Below are 22,993 nucleotides of genomic sequence, written 5' to 3' on the forward strand. Positions count from 1 at the left end.
CTGGATATTTTAGCCCAAGGCCGCAACGTAGTATGATTTATATCAAATCCAGTCTCCAGCCAGCATCCATCAGCGTGTAGTTGGAATGTCCCTAGTCACACACGCAGGGTTATGATGACTATGTTAAAGTGTTTCAGTCACAAATGCAGGGCAATGGTAAGTTTGTTAGACTGTTCCAGTTACAATCGCAAGGTTATGGTAAGTATGTTAGAATGTTCCAATCACAAACACAATGCTGTGGTGAGTTTGTTAGAATATTCCAGTCACAAACGCAGGATTATGGTAAGTATATTGGAATATTGCAGTCACAAAATGCAGGGTTGTAGTAAATATGTTAGAATCTTCCAATCCCAATTGCAAACTTATGGTGAGTATGTTAGAATGATCCAGTCACAAACACAGGGTTCTAGTACGTATGTTATAATGATCCAGTCACAGCCACAGGGTTATGGTGAATATGTTAGAATAGTCCAATCACAGACACAAGGTTACAGTACATATGTTAGAATGATCCATTCACAGCCGTAGGGTTGTGGTAAATATACAACTCAGAGTCCTATGTCCAGGACGGTTTTTACCCCCCAGAGTCACATCCGCTACTCACTATACATTTTGCAGTGCTTGTATGTAAACTAATCCTGCCAGCTCTTAACCCTCTGAATGGACAGATTTCATGCAAAGGATTCCATTTTTGCCAGACAAACTGATAACGAAATGTCACATTTGTCACATACAGGGGTTAAATAATGTTAGCAATGTGAAAAAGAGCTGTGTAGGAAAAGAAATAAAGAAGTTTATCCGGAGGAGAATGTCTCTACTCCTCATGTGCTGTACTCCATTAATCATGTACTATTTCTCAGTGCACATAAGGTTTAACAAGAAGTGACTGCGGGCATCCCGCTCTCACCCAAACAGGATCACACAGGACTGTAAATCTTCTTCTCTGCCTCCCTCTCACTGATGCAGAGCCAGATGGTTTCTTTCGGGAGATTTGTTTTCCAGATCCCCTCCCCCAAGCCACTCTCACCGGCCTAGGTTACGGTTCACTGCACAGCCTTGCGGTGCTGCGGAGCTCCGATGCTGTCTATCAGAGTATCTGCTGACCTGGAGTGAAGCCTGCTCCTACTATGCCTCACACGCCGCCCTCACCAGCGTGCTCTTGACACTTTATCAGTGCTTCTCAGCTGTCGGCACGGAGACGGACTCTCGCTGCCTCCAAGCACTGGTCTGCCAGCTACTCTCACCGCCTGCAGGGACAGTCTTTCCCGGGCAACAGGATCAACAGCGTCTCCTCAGAACCATAGCATGGCTCCTCCTCCTTCCACCACGTGGAACACTCTCCCGCAGTCCGCGTCCTCTTCAACCTGCCGCAGTAAATCAAACCACCAACTCCTCCACAGGCTTCGCTTACGGAGCACTGCACTGCTCAGATGCCTACTCAGCTGGGGCCTCTCACTCCCACAACTCAGGTCTCCGGATCTCCATATCTACGGCATCATCAAGGACGGGAAGGTTCCAGCAAAAACTCAGGTACGCCGGTGCCCAGCGGAAGAGGCGTGCCCTAGCACCTCCTCATGCTCCTCCTCCAGGTAAGAATCATGGAATTATCTTTACTAACCACTGCCAGAGAACTGCTGCTCTGGAATCCGCGCTTATTAAGCCCCTCCTCTCTCCCACTTGCCCTTTACTTGCTGCTACTCTCTACGTGATTAGGGACCTCTGTGATCGAGACGACGCCTTCTCCACTCCCTCTTCCCTTACTCCTCTTCACCTTTTACCAGCACTTTCTTCTAACTCTCTTCATCCACCTCCTCCGCTATGGCAGCACCTGTCTAAATACCACCTTAGGGACCTGATTCGGCGACATGAGCCGTTAAACGTCTCCAGTCTCCTACCCCCTAAACACTTCCAGTCTCAACATGTTCACAATATGTGCCGCACCTATGCTTCCCACATGACGGGCCTACAGGACATCAACTGGCTAGAAAGACTGGTTTTATTCCCGCAAAACCCTAAAAGGCCTCTCTCCAGGATATATGCCGGCCTTAACACCCCCCTAGAAGACTCACTACCGAGTTGTCTTGGAGCGGGAGTTACAGACCTCCTTTACGACTGATCAGTCCCAATTTATTATGAACCACTCCCATGGCTTTTCTCCATGCATTCGCATCCAGGAGTCTTCTTTTAAACTGTTTTCGCGCTGGTACAGGACTCCAGCATTCTTATATGACCATGGCATCTCCCCCAGTGACCTATGTTGGCGCTGTCTCAGGGACAGAGGAACTCTATCCCACATATGGTGGCATTGCCCGCTCATCCGCCCCTTTTGGGACCAAGTTCTCTCGCTAATCACCCAACTACCTGGCCCTACCCCAGTGATCACCCCTGAACTGATACTATTATGGGCCCCCTCCATTCACTACACCCCCATGAAAAAAACATTTAGTCACCCATCTCTTGGCAGCTGCCAAAATGATGATCCCCCTATATTAGAGGTCGACCGATCTCCCCCCCTCTGGCTAGGTGGATCGAGAAAGTGGAGGACATAAGGCGTCTGGAGGAGATCTGTAGCTGGCACTCCCTTTCACATGATAAGCACACATCTCTATGGCTCCCGTGGACTAAACTATTACACACTTATTTTAGTCCGACTATTGGTTCTTAACTGTCACTTAGATACCCCGGCCTCACCCCCCTCCCTCCCTTCATCTTCCCCCTCCCCCTCCCCTATTCCCACAGCCCCCCCCCCCCCCCCCCCCACCACCGGTTATATGTTCCACTACCCAGTTCTACTAATTCCCTGTTCAAGCTCACACAAGCCCAGCTGGTCCTATCAGGCCCAGAGCCCCCCTTTCCTAGCCTCCATTTATTTTTGCTAATATTACCCTGTAAGTGCTCTGTAAAGATCTACATTTGTGTGGCCCCTACTCTTCCTTGTTGTGCTTTGTGTTTATATGACTAAAAAAAATATCTGTTTTAATAAAAAGAGATTTGACTAAAAAAAAAGGTCTGATTGGCGCCTTTAGTGGACGCAGACTTCACAAATCTCTAGAGTCGGCATAACAGCTATATTATCCCACACAATGTATACTTGATATAGAATTGTTTTTAAAACAATAGAAAAAAAGGGCTGATCGGCGCCTTTAGTGGATGCAGACTGCGCAAATTTGTGGTAGCAAGATAAAAGGTATTATCCCACAATTACTGTATATAGCCGTATACACTTTGAGGGTGGGTTCATATTGATGAATTCCCGAGGATAATGTCCGCGGAATTCCTCTGTCTTTCCACCGACTCAATAGACACCATTCTATGGGCCGGTGTATTCCACTATACATCGAAAAAAGTGACATGTCACCCCTCCCAAGTCATATACCACAGTCTACAAGACAATAGCCACTCCATAGCCCCTCAGGGAAAGATCTTCTGACTTCCTTATATGAGAGTCTGTGGCAGGGGGACACATGTATAAGACGTGCCGTCCAATGCGTAGCATTAACCCCTTAACGACATCGGGCGTAAGTATACGCCCCCGCAGGGTGGGCTTTAACGCAAACGGGCGTATACTTACGCCCGATGTTTCCCCGATTGCTGTGTGTTCACACACAGCGGTCGGGGAAGATGGCCTGCTATAATGTATAGCAGGCCATCTCTGCTCGTCGGCCGCAGCTAATAAACAGCTTTCCGGGTCCTCGGTGACCCGGAAAGCAATGGCGATTGGTGCTGTCCGAGACAGCACCAATCGCCATTAGTGTACTGGGGAAAGATGGCGCCGATGCCACCCCCACGATCGCCGTGATAGGCCGGCCAGTACCGGCCGGCCCATCATGGCGATCGAACTGTAAAAAAAACAGTTTTGTCGCGTTCTGCACCCCTCAGCTAGGTAGCTGAGGGGTGCAGAACAGGTGTGTGTGGTGCAGGTGTACCATACTCACCTGATCTGGGCGTCTGGAGCGACGATCTGCGGTCCGCGCCGTCCTCGCGTCTTCTTCTCTTCACTTCCGGGTTCGGTCGTCCAACGTCGGAAATCTTCGGAAACGCTCGGGTCCTCGGGTTCGCCGAGTCTCGGCAATCTCCGGCAGCGTCGCTCTACTGCCCCCTAGCGGCTAATCAGTGAATATCATTCACTGATCAGTTGCTTTGGGTTAAAAAGATTTTATTTTTTTCAATTTTTTTTTCTTTTTTTGCGCCCTAACGCCGCTGAGTGCTGATCAGCATCGCACGTAAGTGCGCCGCTGATCAGCAACTCCCCCTTATGGCGTAGGGGCGTTTTTCCCCCCTATATCCTACCGCCACTGGCTGCTGATAAGTGCCGCACATAAGTGCGGCATTTATCAGCAGCTCCTTTCTTGGCAAAGGAATATTTTTTATTACTGTCAAAAAAACACTTAAAAAACACTACACTACATGAAATAAAGTTTTACACTACACCACTACACATTTACATACCCCATATACCAATCCCCGTATAAAAATGGCCCCCAAGGTGTTTTCGGTGTCGGATGTATACGTTATTATTGCCTCCGACACCGAAACAGCCAGTGAGGATGAATGGGGGGATCCTTCTTTCCTCCATTCATCCTCATCATCCTCATCATCCAGTGACGTGTCTGGGGGTAGAGTAGCATACGCTGCCCCCCAGACACGTCTTTTTCCGCCAGTACCGTCCCAATAAGAGATGACGGTATGGCGTGAAATTCTACACACTCTGTGAGAGTACCCCAGGGTACACTTACAGATCCAGGGTACGTGCACACTGCGGAATGGCGAAGGATAACCCTTTGTGCATTCCGCAGCTGGCACCCACCGGCGGACTGATGGAGGCGAGCGTCTCCACCCGTGTCATAGACTCCATTCTATGCACGGGCAGATTCCGTCGTCCATCCAAAGAATGAACACATTGGACAGAGGGCAGAATCCACCCGTGCATATAATGGAGTGTGACACAAGCGGAGACGTGCGCCTCCATCAGTTCGCCGGCGGGTGCCAGCTGCGGAATGCACAAAGGGTTATCCTTCGCCATTCCGCAATGTGCACGTACCCTTAGAGTGTATGAAGGAAGGGACACCCAAATCCACCCCCAGATGCCCCCCCCAATCCTCCGAGTTAGTGGGAAGATCGTTCGGGAACTGATCTTCCCACTGCTAGATAAAGGTTACCACCTGTAACTTTTATACCAGCGCCCCCTCTTCCGGTCCCTCGCTGCCTGAGCTACTGTAGCTTGCGGCACGATCCGTAAATATCAGAAGTAGTAATAAAGCCCTAATATTTAGCAGCCATGGAGCGGACCCAGCGCTTCTGGATATGAAGGACCCCGTATCGCACCAGGACAACATTTTCCAGGTGACGTCCCGCACACAGGAGAACGGGAGACCCCAGAAGAAGTGCAGAGTGTGGGTAATAGGGGGTAATAGGGGGATCAGGAAGGACGCCATTTCCAGTGTGACGCCTGTCCTGATCACCCCGGCCTCTGCATACTGGATCGCTTCAAGGGGCCCCACACGTCATTGGGGTTCTACATTATCTAAATTCTGTCCTTTATTCCTATTTCAGGGGTCATGTTGATCCAGGGATTATTCTGATCGCCATTATGGAGTCGGGAAGGAATTTTCCCCTGTGATGAGGCTACTGTCGTCTGCCTCACAAGGGTTTTTTTGCCTTCCTCTGGATCAACACAGGTTAAATTTGATAGACACCTGTCATTTTCAACCTTATAAACCAATAATTGGCCTAATACCCCCAAATAAATTAGAATTGTCCCTTTTCCCCAGCTAAATAGGTATGGCCGCCATTCCCATTAGAGGATGCCATGATGCAATTACAAAGCCTCTGTGCGGCCAGGGCAGTAGAAACCCCCCACAAGTGACCCCATTCTGGAAACTACACCCCATAAGGAATCTAACGAGGGGGGCAGTGGGTATATGGCCCCCTGGTGACGGCCACCAGTGGGGTCCATATGCTCACTGTACCCCTTGTTGGATTCCTTATGGGGTCACTTGTGGGGGGTTTCTACTGTCCTGGCAGCACAGGAGCTTTGTAATTGCGACATGGCCTCCATCTCCATTCCAGCCTCTAAATGGCGCTCTGTCCTTTGGTGGCTTGCCCTCTGCCCATATGGCACATTATATCCACTTGTGGGGTATTTTTGTACTCTGGGGAAATTACCCTACACGTTTTGTGTTCACTTTCTTTTTTAACCCCTTGTGGAAAAGGAAAAAATCAAGGCTAGACCAACGTTTAGTGTAAAAAATGTAAATTTTTTACACTAAATCATTGATCTTGTCTTGATTTTTTCATTTTCACAAGGGGTTAAAAGATAAAAAAAAAACACTAAATGTGTAGAGCAATTTCCCCTGAGTATGGAAATACCCGACAAGTGGACATAAAGCGCCATGCGGGTGCAGGGTAAGCCTCCAAAGGGAAGGAGCGCCATTTGGCTTTTTGAGGCTGGATTTGGCTGGAATGGATTTCGAGGAGCCATGTTGCATTTAAAAGGCCCCTGTGTTGCCAAGACAGTTGAATCCCCCCACAAGTGACCCCATTATGGAAACTACACGCCTCAGGGAATGTAACAAGGGGTGTAGTGAGCATATGGACCCCACTGGTGATGGGCACAAATGTGAAACAATATGGCGTGAAAATGAAATATTACATTTTTTACACTATAATGTTGGTTTAGCCTTAAATTTTTCATTTTCACAAGGGGTTAAAAGAGAAAAAAACACAAAAAATGTGTAGAGCAATTCCCCCTGAGTCCGTAAATACCCCACATGTGGACATAAAGCGCCATGTGGGCGCAGGGCAAGCCTCCGAAGGGAAGGAGCGCCATTTGGATTTGAAGGCTGGATTTGGCCAGAATGGATGATGAATGCCATGTCGCATTTACAGAGCCCTCGTGCTGCCAAAACACTGGAAACCCCCCACAAGTGACCCCATTCTGGAAACTACACCCCTCAAGGAATCTAAAAAGGGGTGCAGTGAGGATATGGACCCCTTGATGACGGCCACATTTGTGCCGTGAAAGTGAAAAAATGAAATTTTTCCCTTTCACGTCACATTGTTCCACATTTGTGCCCGTCACCAGTGGGGGCCATATGCTCACTGAACCCCTTGTTAGATTCCTTGAGGGGTTTAGTTTCCAGAATGGGGTCACTTGTGGGGGGTTTCCAGTGTTTTGGCAGCACGAGGGCTCTGTGAATGCGATGTGGCCCTTGAAATCCATTCCAGTAAAATCCAGCTTGCAAAGGCCAATTGTTGCTCCTTCCCTTTGGAGGCTCGTCCTGCGCCCGCTTGGCACTTTATGTCCACATGTGGGGTATTTGCGTACTCGGGAGAAACTGCTCTACATGTTTGGTGTTTTTTTTTTCTTTTGTCCCCTTGTAAAAATTAAAATGAATGCTAGAACAACATTTTAGTGTAAAAAATAGAATTTTTCCTTTTTTACACCACATTGTTCTGAAAATCTGCGAACCACCTGTGGGGTCCAGATGCTCACCGCATCCCTTGTTACATTCTTTGAGGGGTGCAGTTTTCTAAATGGTGTCCCTTTAGGGGTGTTTTTTAGGTTTTGGCACCCCAGAGCCTCTACCAACCTGAAGTGGTACGGTCAAAAATGACCAAATATAACGGAGGCGTTGAAATTCACTAGGCGCTCCCTTATATCTGAGGCTTGTGGTTGCGTCAAATAGCGCAATAGGGCCATATGTGGGGTATTTCTATAAACTGCAGAAACGGGGGCAATCAATATTGGGGTGCATTTCTCTGCTAATAGGTTTATCATTATGAAAGATATTGGATTACAATAAAATCTCTGCACAGAAAATAAAAATTTTCAAATTTCTTACACACTTCGCTTTTATTTCTGTGACTCCCCTAAAGGGTTAAAAAACTTTCTGGATGTGCTTTTGCAGAGTTTGGGGGGTGCAGTTTCTAAAATGGGGTGCTTTGTGGGGCTTTCTAACATACAGTCCCCTCAAATACACTTTGAGGCTCGATTCACACGTAGTAATAGTGCGTCCGTATGTACGGATGTAATAGTGCGGCCGTATATTTGATGTTTCGTGTGTATGCTGGGAAGTATAGGATATGCGGCTGCACAGTGCACACTCCGTATGAGTTTCTGGCCTGATTGTATCCGGGTCCGTAAAAAATGAGCAAGACCATTATTTCCGGGCCGAAATGGTCCAAGTCGACCGTAGGAAGTAACATTCGGGCCTGCCGGAACCTCTGATTACTGCCGGATCAATCTGGATTCTCATTAGAATAATTCATCAATGCGTAACGCCCCTTCAGTTTAAAAGGCCCAAGTGAATGGGCTTCAATAGGTGACCATCCTTTTAGGTGTCCCGATCTGGAGCGATGGCACGGCGAGTGGAGCATGGTGGTGCTGGTCGTGGGCGACGTGGTTCCTGGCAGCGGGACATTGATGTTCCACGCCTGATCGCAGAGGTAAGTTTGATCGAAGAATTACACTCATCTTTCTAGAATGGTTTTACTTCGAAAATAGGATGTGTAGTCTCTTTCTGTGTATCTATTTATCCCTCTCTCTCTATCTATATATCTATGTAAATATATGTCTAATAATATGTAATGTATGCGAACCCAAATACATATCTCTGTTTATATATTTATGTGATGTGTTAAAATGTTTTACTTGGACTTAGAAATGCACATGGTCGTCTCGGCCAACCAAAACGCACCTAAGCCACATGTAACACACATATGAATGTCAACACTGTTAGTGGTCTTAAATATAATCGTTTTAGTCATGCGACACGGGCGTGGGAATGTGGCCTGAAAAAAACCACAAAGTATCGTCATGTGTTTCCTTATCTGCTATAGTATTAATTTCTAGTGCAGTTCCCATATAAAACCACTACTTACATATGTCGAATTTAGTATCCCTATTGAGTGTAGGGTTGTTGTATTTCTTACATGTATCAATTGTATTTAATAACAGTGACATGTGTACAAATGTAGACAATTTTTCTGCACAAATCAGTATAGTGCGTTTTTGATGCGTTTTTTGTGTGATATAGTGCATGTGAATCTGAGTAAGCGTGCGCACTACACAGTACACAGTATAGTCAAGTAATGTTTGTGGAATATTTAGCAAATCGAGTCGAGCAAGGTTGCGTTTTTGATGCGTTTTTTGTGTGATATAGTGCATGTGAATCTGAGTAAGCGTGCGCACTACACAGTATAGTCAAGTAATGTTTGTGGAATATTTAGCAAATCGAGTCGAGCAAGGTTGCGTTTTTGATGCGTTTTTTGTGTGATATAGTGCATGTGAATCTGAGTAAGCGTGCGCACTACACAGTATAGTCAAGTAATGTTTGTGGAATATTTAGCAAATCGAGTCGAGCAAGGTTGCGTTTTTGATGCGTTTTTTGTGTGATATAGTGCATGTGAATCTGAGTAAGCGTGCGCACTACACAGTACACAGTATAGTCAAGTAATGTTTGTGGAATATTTAGCAAATCGAGTCGAGCAAGGTTGCGTTTTTGAAGCGTTTTTCATGTAGCTCGTTTTTGCACGTAGTTTCATGTTATTGTGTGCTCCTCCTAGAATGTTCGACCTAATGCTATACCTAACCTTACATGTATTTAATTATTAAAATATATTTTTCACTCTATATCAGCGACTGTTTAATACATAAATGTTGACCATAGTTATTACAAAATGTCGAGATCTCTAACCATAGTCGTTGTGACATGTTTTATCCACACACTAAGATAACAAAACACCACACACACACCAGAACAAACACCGCAGCAGTGAAATAGTTAGCTTCACTCGTTTGCACATGTGTTCATGTATTTTCTAAACAATGTGGATTTTCTCTTTCATCAGGTGTGAATGCAAAGCTGGCATTGATCTGGTCTTGTGGCCTACTAATTAGTGCTAGTTAAGATACAAAGCCTTTCCTAAATTAAATCATTAGACACCAATCTTGGTATGTTTTCAGAAGTGTGTTCAAAGAGTTCTGGCATTCCTTGGTTTAGTGAGTCTTGGCTCAGTGGTTATTAGGCTGTGTTCATTAGATTACACAGGTGGTCTGTTGGAATCCCAACACCACTCTATGTAATGTCATAATGGAAAACATGTTCTTATTCTAATCGATGTAGACACACAGAGAGGTGAAGTCAGATGGAGATGTCTAGTGATTTCTGTCTTTCTATATAATTTTGCAGGTGCGGTCCCGTCCCCATTTGTGGGACTTGACTGTGCGTGGCTACCACGACCGCGTCCTGCGTCGCGAGACGTGGGAGACGATAGCGGCTGTGGTAGTCCCACAGTGGGGCGATGTGACGGACAGCGAGCAGCTGCGGATGGGTATGTCGTGTTGTCAAATAATGTATGACATAAAATTGTGAGAACAATGTCCGATATTTCTACCAAGACCTCGAAATATATATCAATTATTAAAATCTATCTATTTCTAATAAATCTTTGCTTTTGTCAGTCCGAGCAGTGGAGACACGCTGGTCTAGTGTCAGGGACCAGTACCAACGGGCGATACGCACGGAGGAGAGGGGTGGGGAGCCGATCTCCATGCGCTATGCGCCTTTGTTGGATTTTATCCCGAGCCGCAGTCAACGGCAGTAAGTATCTTTTTCTTATTCCATAATGTATATAGTATCATATAGTGTACAATATGTAATACATGAGATAAAATGTTATATGGGAGTAATGAATTTTAATTCTGCCTTTGGTTGTTCAGCAGAACCTGGTCCATACTCACTAGCAGATAATCTCATCCGATTTCACCAATCTTCCTCTTTATGTATATGTTTTATAGGAATGTGCAGACAATTATCTTTAATGTATCCCGATCATTTGACAACATACACTATTGCCATTCTTTATAAGGCCCTAGTTGTGTCATGTTTGTTAGCCTTCATGCTGGTGTATGTGACTGTCCAGAGAGGGTTAATGTATCCTGACCAATCACAATAGTCCCCTTTGCTCACACTCAAACAAATGCTTACACACCACTCTGACTCGTGCTTCAACATCCTGTCATTTCTCTAAAATATGTTAGTTTCTGTCATGGCGCTAGAACAACATCTCGTGATTTTTGCAGATCACGGTCACTCCCTCAGTTGTTTAGCGTGTGCTGTAGGTGGCAGAGCCAGTAAGCCTGGTGAATGAAATGGCCGTTTCCATGCAGCGGATAATGTTTTTTGTGTCCTACAGTACTAAGCAGTCCGAGAGCTGTTCTCCGGCCCACACTATTCACTTCCTTTATACTCAATGCTGGGCGGCCTGCTGCTCTGTCACTGTCTCAGTGTGGCCTGCGGGGATCTATGACAGGTACACAGGCCTCTTACTGGCCGCTTGTGTATCTGGTCACATGACTAACTCAGGCCCCTCTCCCTGCTGGGCCACATTAAAAAACACTTGTTGTTGTGTTGTCACCAGAATGGTTCCATGCCCACAACATGCCCTGAAGATGAGAGCATTGTTTACACACTCAGAAAGGGGAACATTTTGGGCAAATGTTTTTTGGTGTAAGTTTATTAGAAAACACTAATGTGAATGAGTTAATATAGTTGTATGTCCTAACATAGGATGCTCATAGTACTACATAATGTCTTCGTGTTACCAAAACACACATTTCGACATACTGTATGTTATCAAAACTTAAACATTCGATATATGAAGTACCTTTATGAATGTGTCCATATTAGCTAACCTTTCTGTCTCTCCACAGAACCAGTGGCAATTTCTCAGACCCACCGGAGGACAGGATGCTGCTGGTTCTGATGTTGCAGCATCCCAGCAGGAGGGGGATAGTGCCACGCCACCGCCATCACAGGAGCCTGGCAGTCCTACTCTTTCTGAGGGCACGGAGCCGATGCCAGGACCTTCTGGCTCGACTTCCATGCACGAAGAGGAGGAGGCTGCAGCACCATCAACATCTGGTGCAGGTCCTAGTGGTGTGCCCCTGGCAGCTCGGCCACGTCAGCCACTCACGAGGCCCACTACTACCACCACCAGGAGGCGTCGGGAGCAAGAAGAACCTCATTCAGCACTGAGTGAGTTGGATCAATCTGTCGTCAACTTTGTCAGGCGGTTTGATGGAGGAGATGATCAGAATGATTTCTTCTGCTACTATCTGGGAGTCCGTTTACGGAATCTCCCTACTAATCTGGCACGTAGTGCGCGGATGGTTACAGAAGTGCTGCTGTCGTGTCACGAGCAGATTGACCCCGATACTTTCCCCGACCCTTGCTATGTGGGCGTCCTCCTACAATCTGTGTATGGGTTACACTCACGGAGGCCACATATCCCGCCGGAGGGCTTTCTTTTCCCCGAGACCACTGCGCCCCCACCTGTGCCCCCACCTCTCTCCCCCCTTGTCCCCCAGCATTGTCCCGAGAGCCACCTGGTGCCATGCCCCCTCCATCTGAGGGTACTAGGGCCGTTCCTAGGCGCCAGCCACGGCGTGGACGGCGCTCTCGGCCATCTCGTTCCTCACGACGTTTATGATTTATACTATGTGATGTATGAGGCAATACATCATAATATTATTATTTTTTTTTGTTTTAATTTTTCTATTTTTTTTTTTTTTTTTTTTTTATTTGGTTTATGGCAAGTGGTCTCCTTTTTCAGGCCCAGAGAGGTCATTTTGTGTTAGGGTAGAGTAGGGTCCATGTCCCTGAGGACACCTTACCAGGGTGACATGGTACACTCTGTTTGAAAAAACAGTTTGCTAAGATCCTCATTTAAAAGAATCTATAGAAAAAAGTAAAATCATAATGTCTTTCCTTGAGCTATCTCCAGGGCGAATGGTTCTTGTGTGTAGGGGCCCTTGTTAGCAGAACCAATATGTCACTACATTTAAACGTCAATAAGGAAAAAAAAGGACTGTCATACAAATAGATGAGTTCCTAAATGCAAGTGTCTGATGTGTCCGGTTTTTACATCCATTACTGACTTTTGTTGCCTATGTTTGACTCAGCATCTTGCACAGAAGGTTGATTTGTGAAATGTATCCTTTTTGTTAACCTTTATACACAATAATGTGTTTAATGTGATATTTCATACAGAACATGCTGAGTTTGGTGTAAAATTCTTTTAGATATAATATTTAATTCAACATTATAAGTATTTTAATGATCAACAATAAAATCCAAACTAGATTTGGACTGGAGAAAACAATGCTACATTGTGTGTGTGTGTAAGTCGAATAGTTGACATTCTTCCACACACATCTGCGTTGTTCTCTCTCGATTGGGAGGTGTAATGTAGTGATTTGGCTCAAGGTTACTAAAGTACCGCGCGCTTACACAATGTACTGTATCCTATAATAAACTCCCCATTTTCACACATGGAGAGGCCTAAAGCCTTGGCAAGGATACATCAAGGATCTATTCACATGTTTTCACTTTAAAAAGCAAAAAATTTACGATTATTATGTTTGTATTGGTTTGGCCTTTGCGCATAGTGCAGTTAATGGATGTGTTCACGATATATATGTAACATTTCCCCCAAGTCTCAGGCTTTTATTAACATGTTGTGTCACTACGCTAATCATTGACTCAGTGTGTGCTGGATGAATATCTGATAGTCTGCTCCTAGACTGGCCCACGAGATCGGCCTTTGGGAGCCTGCAGCAGAATGCAATGATCTGTCTGCAGTAAGCTGCAGCTTCATGCGCCCTTCCCCCTCTGTCCTAATCTAACTTTGACTTTACTATTGTGACATCATATTGCTTGGCAAGTCTGACAATGTGTTGGAATACAATTCCTTGTGTATTTATATAATCTCTCATTTTTTCACCTCTCCCTGAAAAAGCTTAGCTGGTTGTGCACTTTGTTTCGCGTAATGATTTGCATTAATGCGACATGCCTATTTTAGCCATGTATACAGATGGCAACACTTTATCAGTCTGAATACAAAGCCTCTATTTCATATGGTAATTCACAATTTCTTAACCCTGTCAGTAACCAAAGTGAAAACTAACGTTGATTTCTAGTCAACAGTGGGCTTTGCCGCCAAGGGCTGGTTATTTGCATATGTAAATGAGTGTGTTCGCTCACATATGGACATAGTGGCTGGGCTGATCCACCGGTTCGGTAGCTCCAATATAGAATGGATCACAGAAATAGTGGGGCACAAGCGGCAAGCAGGTACGACATGGTGCAAACAAAGGGGTGTAAGGAATGAATCTAGGAATAACAAACGTGTTGTTCTGTGGTCATTTCATTGATGCGCAACAGTTTTCTCCTTCTGGAGATTACACCTTAGTTTGCAGTTAACTGACGACCAGTGAGTGCCTGGCCTGAGGGCTGGGTATGAGGTATCGTTGGTACAGGTGTGCTCTCGGCCTTGTCAGAGAGTGGACATGTGTCCTGGACCTTTGCAGGTGCCTTTTGGGCCGGAAGGGAAAGGAATGTTGTGTTTGTGGTACATTTCTTGGAGAAGTGGCCAAATGTTATATAGCATTGTTAGTGCATGTATCTGAGTGCCACCCTGCAATGTGGCTAGTTGCACCTGTGTGATGAGAGCAGGATTGCCATTTGGCCTTGACATAGGATGATAGAAGAAAGGAATTATTTATTTGAAGCTTAGCCATGAGAGAAATATTGTTTGCCACACATTTCTCACGGTCTTATTTTGTAATTGTCCTTGTATATTTTTAAATATAACTCAAAATACAGGGATGAATGTAACAACTGCTTGTGCCCAGGCTTCACCTAGGCCGTGTCCGTGACTGGATGGAGATAACAAATGTATCATTTTGAGTTCCTATGGGTAGAAGTCAAGGTTATTTAGGATGTGTCTGCATTGTAAGAATCGGCACTTTGAAAACCGTCGCTGGAAGAAGAAGTGATTTGGACAACAAAGCCGGAGTGATTCATGGAGCCCGAGATGTATCCTGATCGGTCTGTTATAGCCGTCGGCCAGCTGATCAGTGAAGTAAGTATTTTCTGGAGCTGTTGGGAGTGCTTTATACATAGATAAGATCATCGATAGAAAGATTTCGATCGTCCTTTGGACTCGGAGAAGATAGTTGTGTGGCCGTGACTTAATGTATGACTGTCATTTGTTGTGTGAGTCACATTTACATACATGTAATTTACAAGTCTTGTCTTTTATATCGGTTTTTGTGATGTCCAAAAGTCACATCTGTTATTGCATCCTGTTTAAGTGGTAAATAATTTTGTGAAAACAAATCGATTATGTAATGATCAATAGATGCTACATAATATTTATTTTCTGTGTACGATTGTCTATAGTCATTTAGTGGCACGATACATCGCTCCGAGTAGTTTATGTAAGTACGATTGTGTGTAATTCCTATGTGTTTGCCATCAGGGGGCGCTTGAAATCGAGCAATGACTGCATGAGTCTTTTCAGATGTGTGTGTCTCCTCAAAATCTGTGAATGTGTTAGCTCTTTCGGACCATGTAACGCACATCGTATTTTAGGCGAGATTTGTAAGTAATGGCTGGTCGAGGAATTGTCCTTGTAATAGCACATGTTGTTGGGCAAACAGGGCGTGACTTAGGATTGCTCTTAGCGAGATGGCCGTGCAGCGAACTCTCTCCCTCCTCCCTCCTCCCTCCTCCCTCCTCCCTCCTCCCTCCATGATGGTTGTTGGCGGCACATACATAGTAGAAATCCTCCCATATAATGTGCTGATAGTGTCATCATAAGGAGGTCGCTTAAATAGTACGCAAATCACGCACAAGATCCGGCGCAGGCTGATGATGCTATAGGCTAGCGACACAGCGTGGACACGCCCCCTCTCTGTAGTACATGCACGTCATCAGTGTGCGTAGCGGGGTTGTTGTTTAGCCGGAGTGTTTGGTGTGCTGTGCTAATTATGTTCACTGCTCGGCTAATGAGTATTTTGGCTTTTAGCGCTGCTCTGCTTTGTACTTTGTCAGGCGTTGTAATGTCGGAAGCACACACAATCCGCAGCAGCCACGTTCAAAGAGGCGTGGCCGACCATTATGGCACTTGTAGTGCAGCGGGTTACGACGTGACAATGCCGGACAGAAATGGGTAAGCTGAGCATCGTTACATGGTGTCACATAGCAATTCGCCGAGCACACGACACGCAATAGTTAACCCCCCCCCACCCCCGCTACGCCCAGTGCTGAGGTGGCGAGACTACAGAGAGGAGGCGTGTCCCCCCGTGTCGCTATCCGATCCCAGACCCCCGCGCCGGATTGTGGCCTTCCATTCCCTAGTAGTAAGCACATATATTTTGGCCAAATACTATGAGGACATGATGTGAGTAGTAGTGTACTGTGTATATGATATGTGGCGCCAGCAAACATCATGGAGGGAGGGAGTTGGCTGCAGGTGAAGCTGGAGACCCCACCCACATAAGTGACGTACTATTTACAATCAAACATGGCGTGTAGCATGTGAAATGGGTGTAGTAGCTATGACCTTATTGACTAATAATTTCTAAGACGTTACTGTAATTATTTTGGATTTTCAGGTCCATGCTCGGCCAGTGCTATGGGACGGCCCTGCGCCTGGGTACAGAAGCCGGCTAACACGGAGTGCCGCATGGAGGGAGGTTGCCCGGATTGTATACCCAGATTGGGACCAGCATACTAGATTACAGCAATTGATAATTGGTAAGTTGTTTAGCCACTGTGGCAAACCATTAACTCGAGTGTTATGGTCACCTGACGCTGATATATTCCTAATGTGTGGATGCTTTTGTTTTAAGCTAACTATGTGGAGACCAGGTGGTCCAGTGTGACGGACCGATTCATCAGGCAGCGACGGCAGCTGATGAGGCGTGGGGCCTCCCAAGAAGAACTGGCCGCTTTGCGTTTTGCCCCAATGCTGCGTTTCATTTTGAATTCCCCCAGACGCCGCAGGTAAGTGTGTGTGTTAATTGCATGTGTCCATGGTAGGAGCAGATGATGACGGAAGTAGCTCAGTGTCTTATGTGTGCAGACATAGACATGTGTTCGATTTATATAGATTGTATACATCGAGGCTCCAGCAGGGGGAGCAGTATATTTAGTGAACACTTTAGAGTAATCTCGATTTCGGTAAGATGAGCCGCCCCCTGCTGACACAAGATAACTAACAAATGCAGCCTGGCCTAACCGCTTTTCGAACAGCTTTTGCTCCCTCCAGGATCTAATCCAGAACATGAAATGCCATTTATGCCAATAGCGTGGACTGTCTTCATAATGTTTAAACAATGTACGCAATGTGTCCATAGAGTAAACTAATGTTCCACTCGGGTGGCCTTGTGAAGACCCACATTTTGGGTCAACAGTGTGTGAATATATTGTAAAAAGTTCTAGTGTGGCACCTCGTACATAGAAAATAGTGTGAAAGCAGGCAGAGTGTAATCCTGCATTGGATGCCTCCATTTTAGTTATCTGGCTAAATATGTCCTTAAACAAAAGTGGCATCTTAGATAGTGACCAGTGTTGTTTTCTCCTCAGACCACAAGTAGTTCAGCAACCAGCAGAGGCCTCATCGGATGAAGAGAATGAAGAACCTAATCTGGCAGAGGGGTTGGCCAGGACTCCACCACCAAGATGTCAAGGGGGTCCTGTGGAGCCTGGCGAGAGAGAGTGACATGTGCCTTGACCGTCCAACAACATTTGTGTTTGTTCCGCACTCCCTCTCCTCAGCTACACCAACACCACCCCTTGTCTGCTACACTGTAGGGCCTTAGTGCCAACCGCGCCTTACTAGCATTAATAATTTCCTAACATTTGTGCGCACCAGGACCACATCAATAACACACTGTTTAGAAGGTCTGGCATCACATTAGCTAGGGATGACAATAACAGCTTGGGGGGATTGGGATGTCCCTTTTAGTTTTGTGGTGCCAGAATACAGTCAGGCTGGCTGTGTCCTTCACATATTGCCCACACTATTGCCTCTGCACACTATTCTAACTTCTGTCAACATGGTCCAAAGTAGTCTCCACACACCCTCGGCCACATCCACCCACACACACTATCATGTGAATGTTTTATTTTTTGACATGTAATAAATCCATTGCGACATATCTTGTTGTTTCCCGAATTCTTATTTTTACTTGTTTATGTTTTAGTGTTTAAGGGTTAAAAAAACAAATGATTATTGACTGCCACTAAGGAACTACGAAATACGCTTAAAAATACTTAGTGGACTTTGTTTGCATAGAAAGCTGTATTGAATGTTGCTATTGTGTCTTATTAAATTTGGTTGTATGCTTTACGTTAGTAGAAAATTAACACATGCTGGATGTCCTTCAGGAGGATATTTCTAATCATATGTGAGACATTGCTGTATGTGTTAAAATGAATGTGTCATGATAGGAAATATTAATGTAGTTAAGTATTTCATTTATCAGGCCAACACTCTCCTGCTGTGGCCACTTCCTGCCTTGGCCACAGATGGCAGCAGAGAGCACTGTCATACATGACAAACAAGGAATCGCAACATTCACTACATGTTCGTAGTATGTTCACAATACGTGTATTTGAGTCAGTATATTTTGGTCAGTATTGTTAACAAAACCAGTAATGGCTTAAAAACACAAAGGCTGTGTTCACACAATGTAGAAATAGAGTGGCTGTGCGCCATTTAAAGTGAAATATTGCTAAGTTTTTTTCCAAGAATGGATGTTATTTGGAAATGTCCTTATTTAGTGTTTTAATGGCGCACATCCACAACATTACAACATTGTGTCGAGATCCTTTGGGTGTTTAGAATCCACTGCTGTTTTTGTTAGCTATACTGAGTGAAATACACGTATTGTGAAGCCACTAGCGAAGATGTAGTGAATGCTGCGATTACTTGTTTTTCAGGTCTGAGCCTGCTCTATGCTGACATCTGTGGCCAAGGCAGGAAGTGGGCAGAGCAGGAGAGGCTTGTGATGAGCACTAACATATTTTGGGACATTAATGTTCTTATCATGACACTATCATTTCCACATAGAGCTCTATGTCCGATGGTAGTAGAAATCGCCTCCTGCAGGACATCCAGCATGTGGTCATTATGTACAAAGTGGAGGATATATAAACGTACACACAATAAACTACATAATGTAGCGTTTACACAGGCAGATTGATGTGATGGATTTTGGATAAGAAATCCAGGAGATGACTGTAGACAAGGAACAGGTGATCAAGTAAAGAGCGAGATTTCTCATCTTTTAATACACTCTTCTGTGTTTTACTGAAACAAAATGGATGATAAAAGATTATTTTTGAACCGCAACCTAAGTAGACCACATCCAGCTGGCGCACCTGGGTGATGTGTGGAGGGATATATGTGGTGTGTTAATAGTGATTGTTAAGAAGTGAGATGGACTGTGGCACTAGAAGATATCAGATCCTGTTACATATCCCACACTAGAAAGTTAGACATATAGTGCGCACCCTGCTGGTCACTCCATAGGAAATGCACATGTTTTGATCACATCAATCTTTCAGCACACTAGGTTCAAAGGACTATACAATTAACATTAGCAGGATGTGACCATGCTCGATAATTACTGGCCAGTAGTATATCGAGTGAGGTTATGTGTATTTTCGAACACTACTATGTGGGAACACACAACATGTTTTACATACATTGAAAAGGCAGACACATTGTTTAGTCGAATAAGAAAATATATTTTTTGTTTTAGTAAAAAGAGAAGGAAAATTAAATATCAACCAATACATGGTGTTCAAACAACAAAAGAAAATAAAAAAACACACATCCCAGAGACAGGTGACATACATGCGGGAAAACATCAGTCCTGTGGCCGTGGCTCATAAGGGAGGCTGTGAAAGGGGCACGGGCACGGCGCCTTCAGGAGTCATGAAGTAGTCAGCAAAGAGGTTCCTGACCACTATCCCGCGGTTGAGTTGTCTCCCTTGGCCATAGTTGATAGGGGCACTAAAAGCTGGCAGTGTCTCCACGTTCACCTCCGGGGTGGGAGCATAGTCCCGAAGGTAGTTGTGGAGAACACAGGCAGCTTTAATGACCATGTCAACTGTGGCCAATTTCAACTGCAGGGCAGTGGTAAACACTCTCCACTGACTAGTCATGATCCCGAAGGCGCACTCCACGAAGTTACGTGCCCGGCTCAGCCTCCGGTTAAATACTCTCCCCCGTTCATCCAGCCCTCTCCGTGGGTAAGGGCGCAGCAGGTTGTTCAGTAAAGGGAAGGCTTGATCCCCTACCATGACGAATGGAGCGGGATGCGTGGTACCCGGAAGAGGAGTGGGAGGAGGTAGAGTCACGTGATCTAAGAGTATGCGCCGCCCAAACTCTGATCTCAGTAGCGCCCGGGAGTCCCCAGTACTGCCATAGGAGCCGACGTCGATGGCAAGGAAACGATACGTGGAATCAACAACCGCGATCAGGACCACAGAAAAAAATTTCTTATAATTGAAATACTGTGATCCTGATCGCGGTGGTTGCTTCACACGTATGTGCTTACCATCAACCGCCCCTATACAGTTGGGGAAATTGGCCACAGACTGAAAGCCTGCTGCTGACTGCAACCAAATCTCCCTGGTCGGACTGGGCATCACGATGGGCTGCAAATGCTCCCAGATCACGGCGCACGTGCACCTCACAATTCCAGAGATGGTGGACGTACCAACCCTGAATTGGAGGTGCAACGATGCATAACTCTCCCCTGTCGCCAAGAATCTGTGAAAAAAAGAAAAATAGTATTTTATGATTCTATTTCACATTCAGCTACATATTAAATTATTACATATTTTAACACTATATTAGATTTAACTACAATTACATGAACAAATAGTTCGCATTAAAATAAAGCATCTTCACCTTAACGTTATGAGCAGACGTCCCACAGGAGGGATGGATTTCCGCATGTAGGTGTCCTGTCTCTGGAGATGTGGGGTCAAAATGGAAAGTAAATTATCAAAGGCCTCCATAGGCAGGCGCACGAAGTCCTGGAACTTGTCAGGATGTCTGCAACAAATTAATAAAAATATTGATCACTAATATTACACACAAACACACATCATAGGAAGATGTCATACGGTTTACAAATGTTGAAATTAACATCAAACGTTGTAAGGATAAACAAAAAACATAATAAAATTATGGACTTTGGGGTAAACATTTGGGGACAGTAACCTTTACATTTGCAATATTACATTCAAAGATTTGCCGACTTTGATGTATTCAAATCGACATACCGTCGCAAATCATCATACAGGCAACCAATGTGGCCCCGGGTCTCCCTCCGCACATTGATGGGGTGGACCCAATATCGCCGTCCCACCTCCTGCAGACGGCGCTGCTCTGCGTCTTTTTGCCTCTGAGAAGAATTTTTCAAATATGACATTTATTATTTTGAAGACATCTCAATTAGTCACAAAATTATTACACAGTTGCATTTAAGGACCTTTGGTCAACAGTACTTAAGGGAGCTTGCATAAACAATACATTTAAATCAATGTTTTACGGATTATAAGCCTAAACAGTTTGTAAGGCTAGTTTTAAATAAGTTACATAAAGCTTGAAAAAAAAAAAAAAAAATTAAAAAAAAAATAAATAATATATATAGACTTACACACAAACGCAGGTAATAATTACGCATCTTCCACAGGATCGAAAGCACCACGAGCTGGTGCTTGCGGCGCAGCCTCATACGCCGGGCTGGCCCATAGGGCGCATTATTAGCGCCATCAGACATCTTTGGTTTTTTTTTTTGGCATTCAAAACACTACAAGCATATGGGCGTACTTCGCGAGTGGGCGGAGATTTTATAGGGATGTGGGTGTGCTTATTTGGCCCGGGGGCAGATTCATGAATCAAATACATGCTTTTGAGCGGGGCCAAACAAGCCAAGACACATCATGACACTACGGCCGGACTCTTACGATAAGACCGTAAGTGCTTTTCAAATACAGCCGCCAGACCACCCGGAGATGTACGGGACAGAAATTTTAACGCCCGCACTGTTACTACGTGTGAAACCGGCCTGAACCTGAACAGGTCCCTAAAAATATCTGATTTTGAAATTTTACAGAAAATTTGGAAAATTGCTGCTAATGTTTTAAGCTTCCTATTGTCTAAAAAAAATTATATATAGTTTAATAAATGCCACCAACATAAAGTAGACATGTTGCTAATGCTATTTAATATATGATTTATGTGGCATAACCATTTTTTGTATAAGCAGAAAGGTTTCAAAGTTTGAAAAATGCATATTTTTCACAATTTTTCACGTTATTTTGGTGTTTTTCATAAAGATTCGTTATGAGTATCGACTCCATTTTACCAGAAATGTAAAGTACAATATGTCTCGAGAAAACAATCTCAGAATCGTTTGGATAGGTAAAAGCATCCCGAAGTTATTAATGAATAAAGTGACACTGGTCATATTCATAAAATTTGTCTCTGTCCTTAAGGCCATTTCAGGCTCTGTCCTTAAGGGGTTAAAGTGTTCAAAGCATATAAGAACAGAAGATTACGATAGAGCAAGTGATGTCCAAGGGGGTGATAGACTGTAGTATAAAATGGAATCACTTGCTGTACTGTTGTGAATGATAGTGGAGGCCCCACCACCTTCTCCAAAACACATTGGATTGGATACATTGGATACATTGTTTTGACCACTTATCTAGTAAAATTAAATTACTTTCTTATTATAGACTCTTCAAGGCCTATCAGCCCTATTGCACACATTTGTGTCATCTGTAAACAGATAAATCTTCTCCTATGTCACTTACAACCGCATTAAAAGAATAGGACCCAGAACAGACCCTTGTGGCACACTACTTGTCACTAGTCTCTGCTCAGAATACACACTATTGATCAGATCCCCTGATATCTATCCATTAGCTAACCACAAATCCACTGAACTAACATGGACTAAGCCCAATTTTCACTTTTCACTAACTTCACTGATTAAAACTAACTTGATGCTTATAGATATTTTTCCAGGAGGAAAAACAAAACGTCTCAAGATATTATAACCATTCCAGATGTTAAAGAGGCAACTCCAACTATGTGTGCCGATTTCCCAGTC

At 44.6% G+C, this 22,993-nt stretch overlaps 1 protein-coding gene across 5 annotated transcripts; it reads left to right on the forward strand.

Moving 5' to 3' along the window:
• The first annotated feature begins 915 nt into the window (after positions 1-915).
• LOC138769777 (uncharacterized) lies at positions 916-18,004 on the forward strand. Of its 5 annotated transcripts, XM_069948459.1 has the most exons (5): positions 13,776-14,138; positions 14,804-14,928; positions 16,466-16,607; positions 16,703-16,856; positions 17,439-18,004. In XM_069948459.1, exons 2-5 carry the CDS (start codon positions 14,869-14,871, stop codon positions 17,572-17,574), a joined length of 492 nt encoding a protein of 163 aa, XP_069804560.1. In that variant the 5' UTR covers positions 13,776-14,138; positions 14,804-14,868; the 3' UTR covers positions 17,575-18,004. The 5 variants fall into 5 exon arrangements, 4 of the variants coding, with proteins under 4 accessions (XP_069804561.1, XP_069804558.1, XP_069804560.1 ...); XM_069948460.1 differs by lacking the exons at positions 13,776-14,138; positions 14,804-14,928 and adding an exon at positions 916-1,589; XM_069948457.1 differs by lacking the exons at positions 13,776-14,138; positions 14,804-14,928 and adding an exon at positions 916-1,530.
• Positions 18,005-22,993: the final 4,989 nt, after the last annotated feature.

This window comes from Dendropsophus ebraccatus, chromosome 12 (genome assembly GCF_027789765.1).
Source record: "Dendropsophus ebraccatus isolate aDenEbr1 chromosome 12, aDenEbr1.pat, whole genome shotgun sequence".
In the NCBI taxonomy this organism is placed as follows: Eukaryota; Metazoa; Chordata; class Amphibia; order Anura; family Hylidae; genus Dendropsophus; species Dendropsophus ebraccatus.

What these genes read in the sequence shown, in the direction of transcription:
- LOC138769777 (XM_069948457.1), top strand. Translation starts at nt 1,306, where the DNA reads ATGGCTCCTCCTCCTTCCACCACGTGGAACACTCTCCCGCAGTCCGCG. An exon ending in AGGTTCCAGCAAAAACTCAG is followed by an intron (nt 1,531 to 16,465) that starts GTACGCCGGTGC and finishes TTGGATTTTCAG; the next exon opens with GTCCATGCTCGGCCAGTGCT. An exon ending in ATTACAGCAATTGATAATTG is followed by an intron (nt 16,608 to 16,702) that starts GTAAGTTGTTTA and finishes TTTTGTTTTAAG; the next exon opens with CTAACTATGTGGAGACCAGG.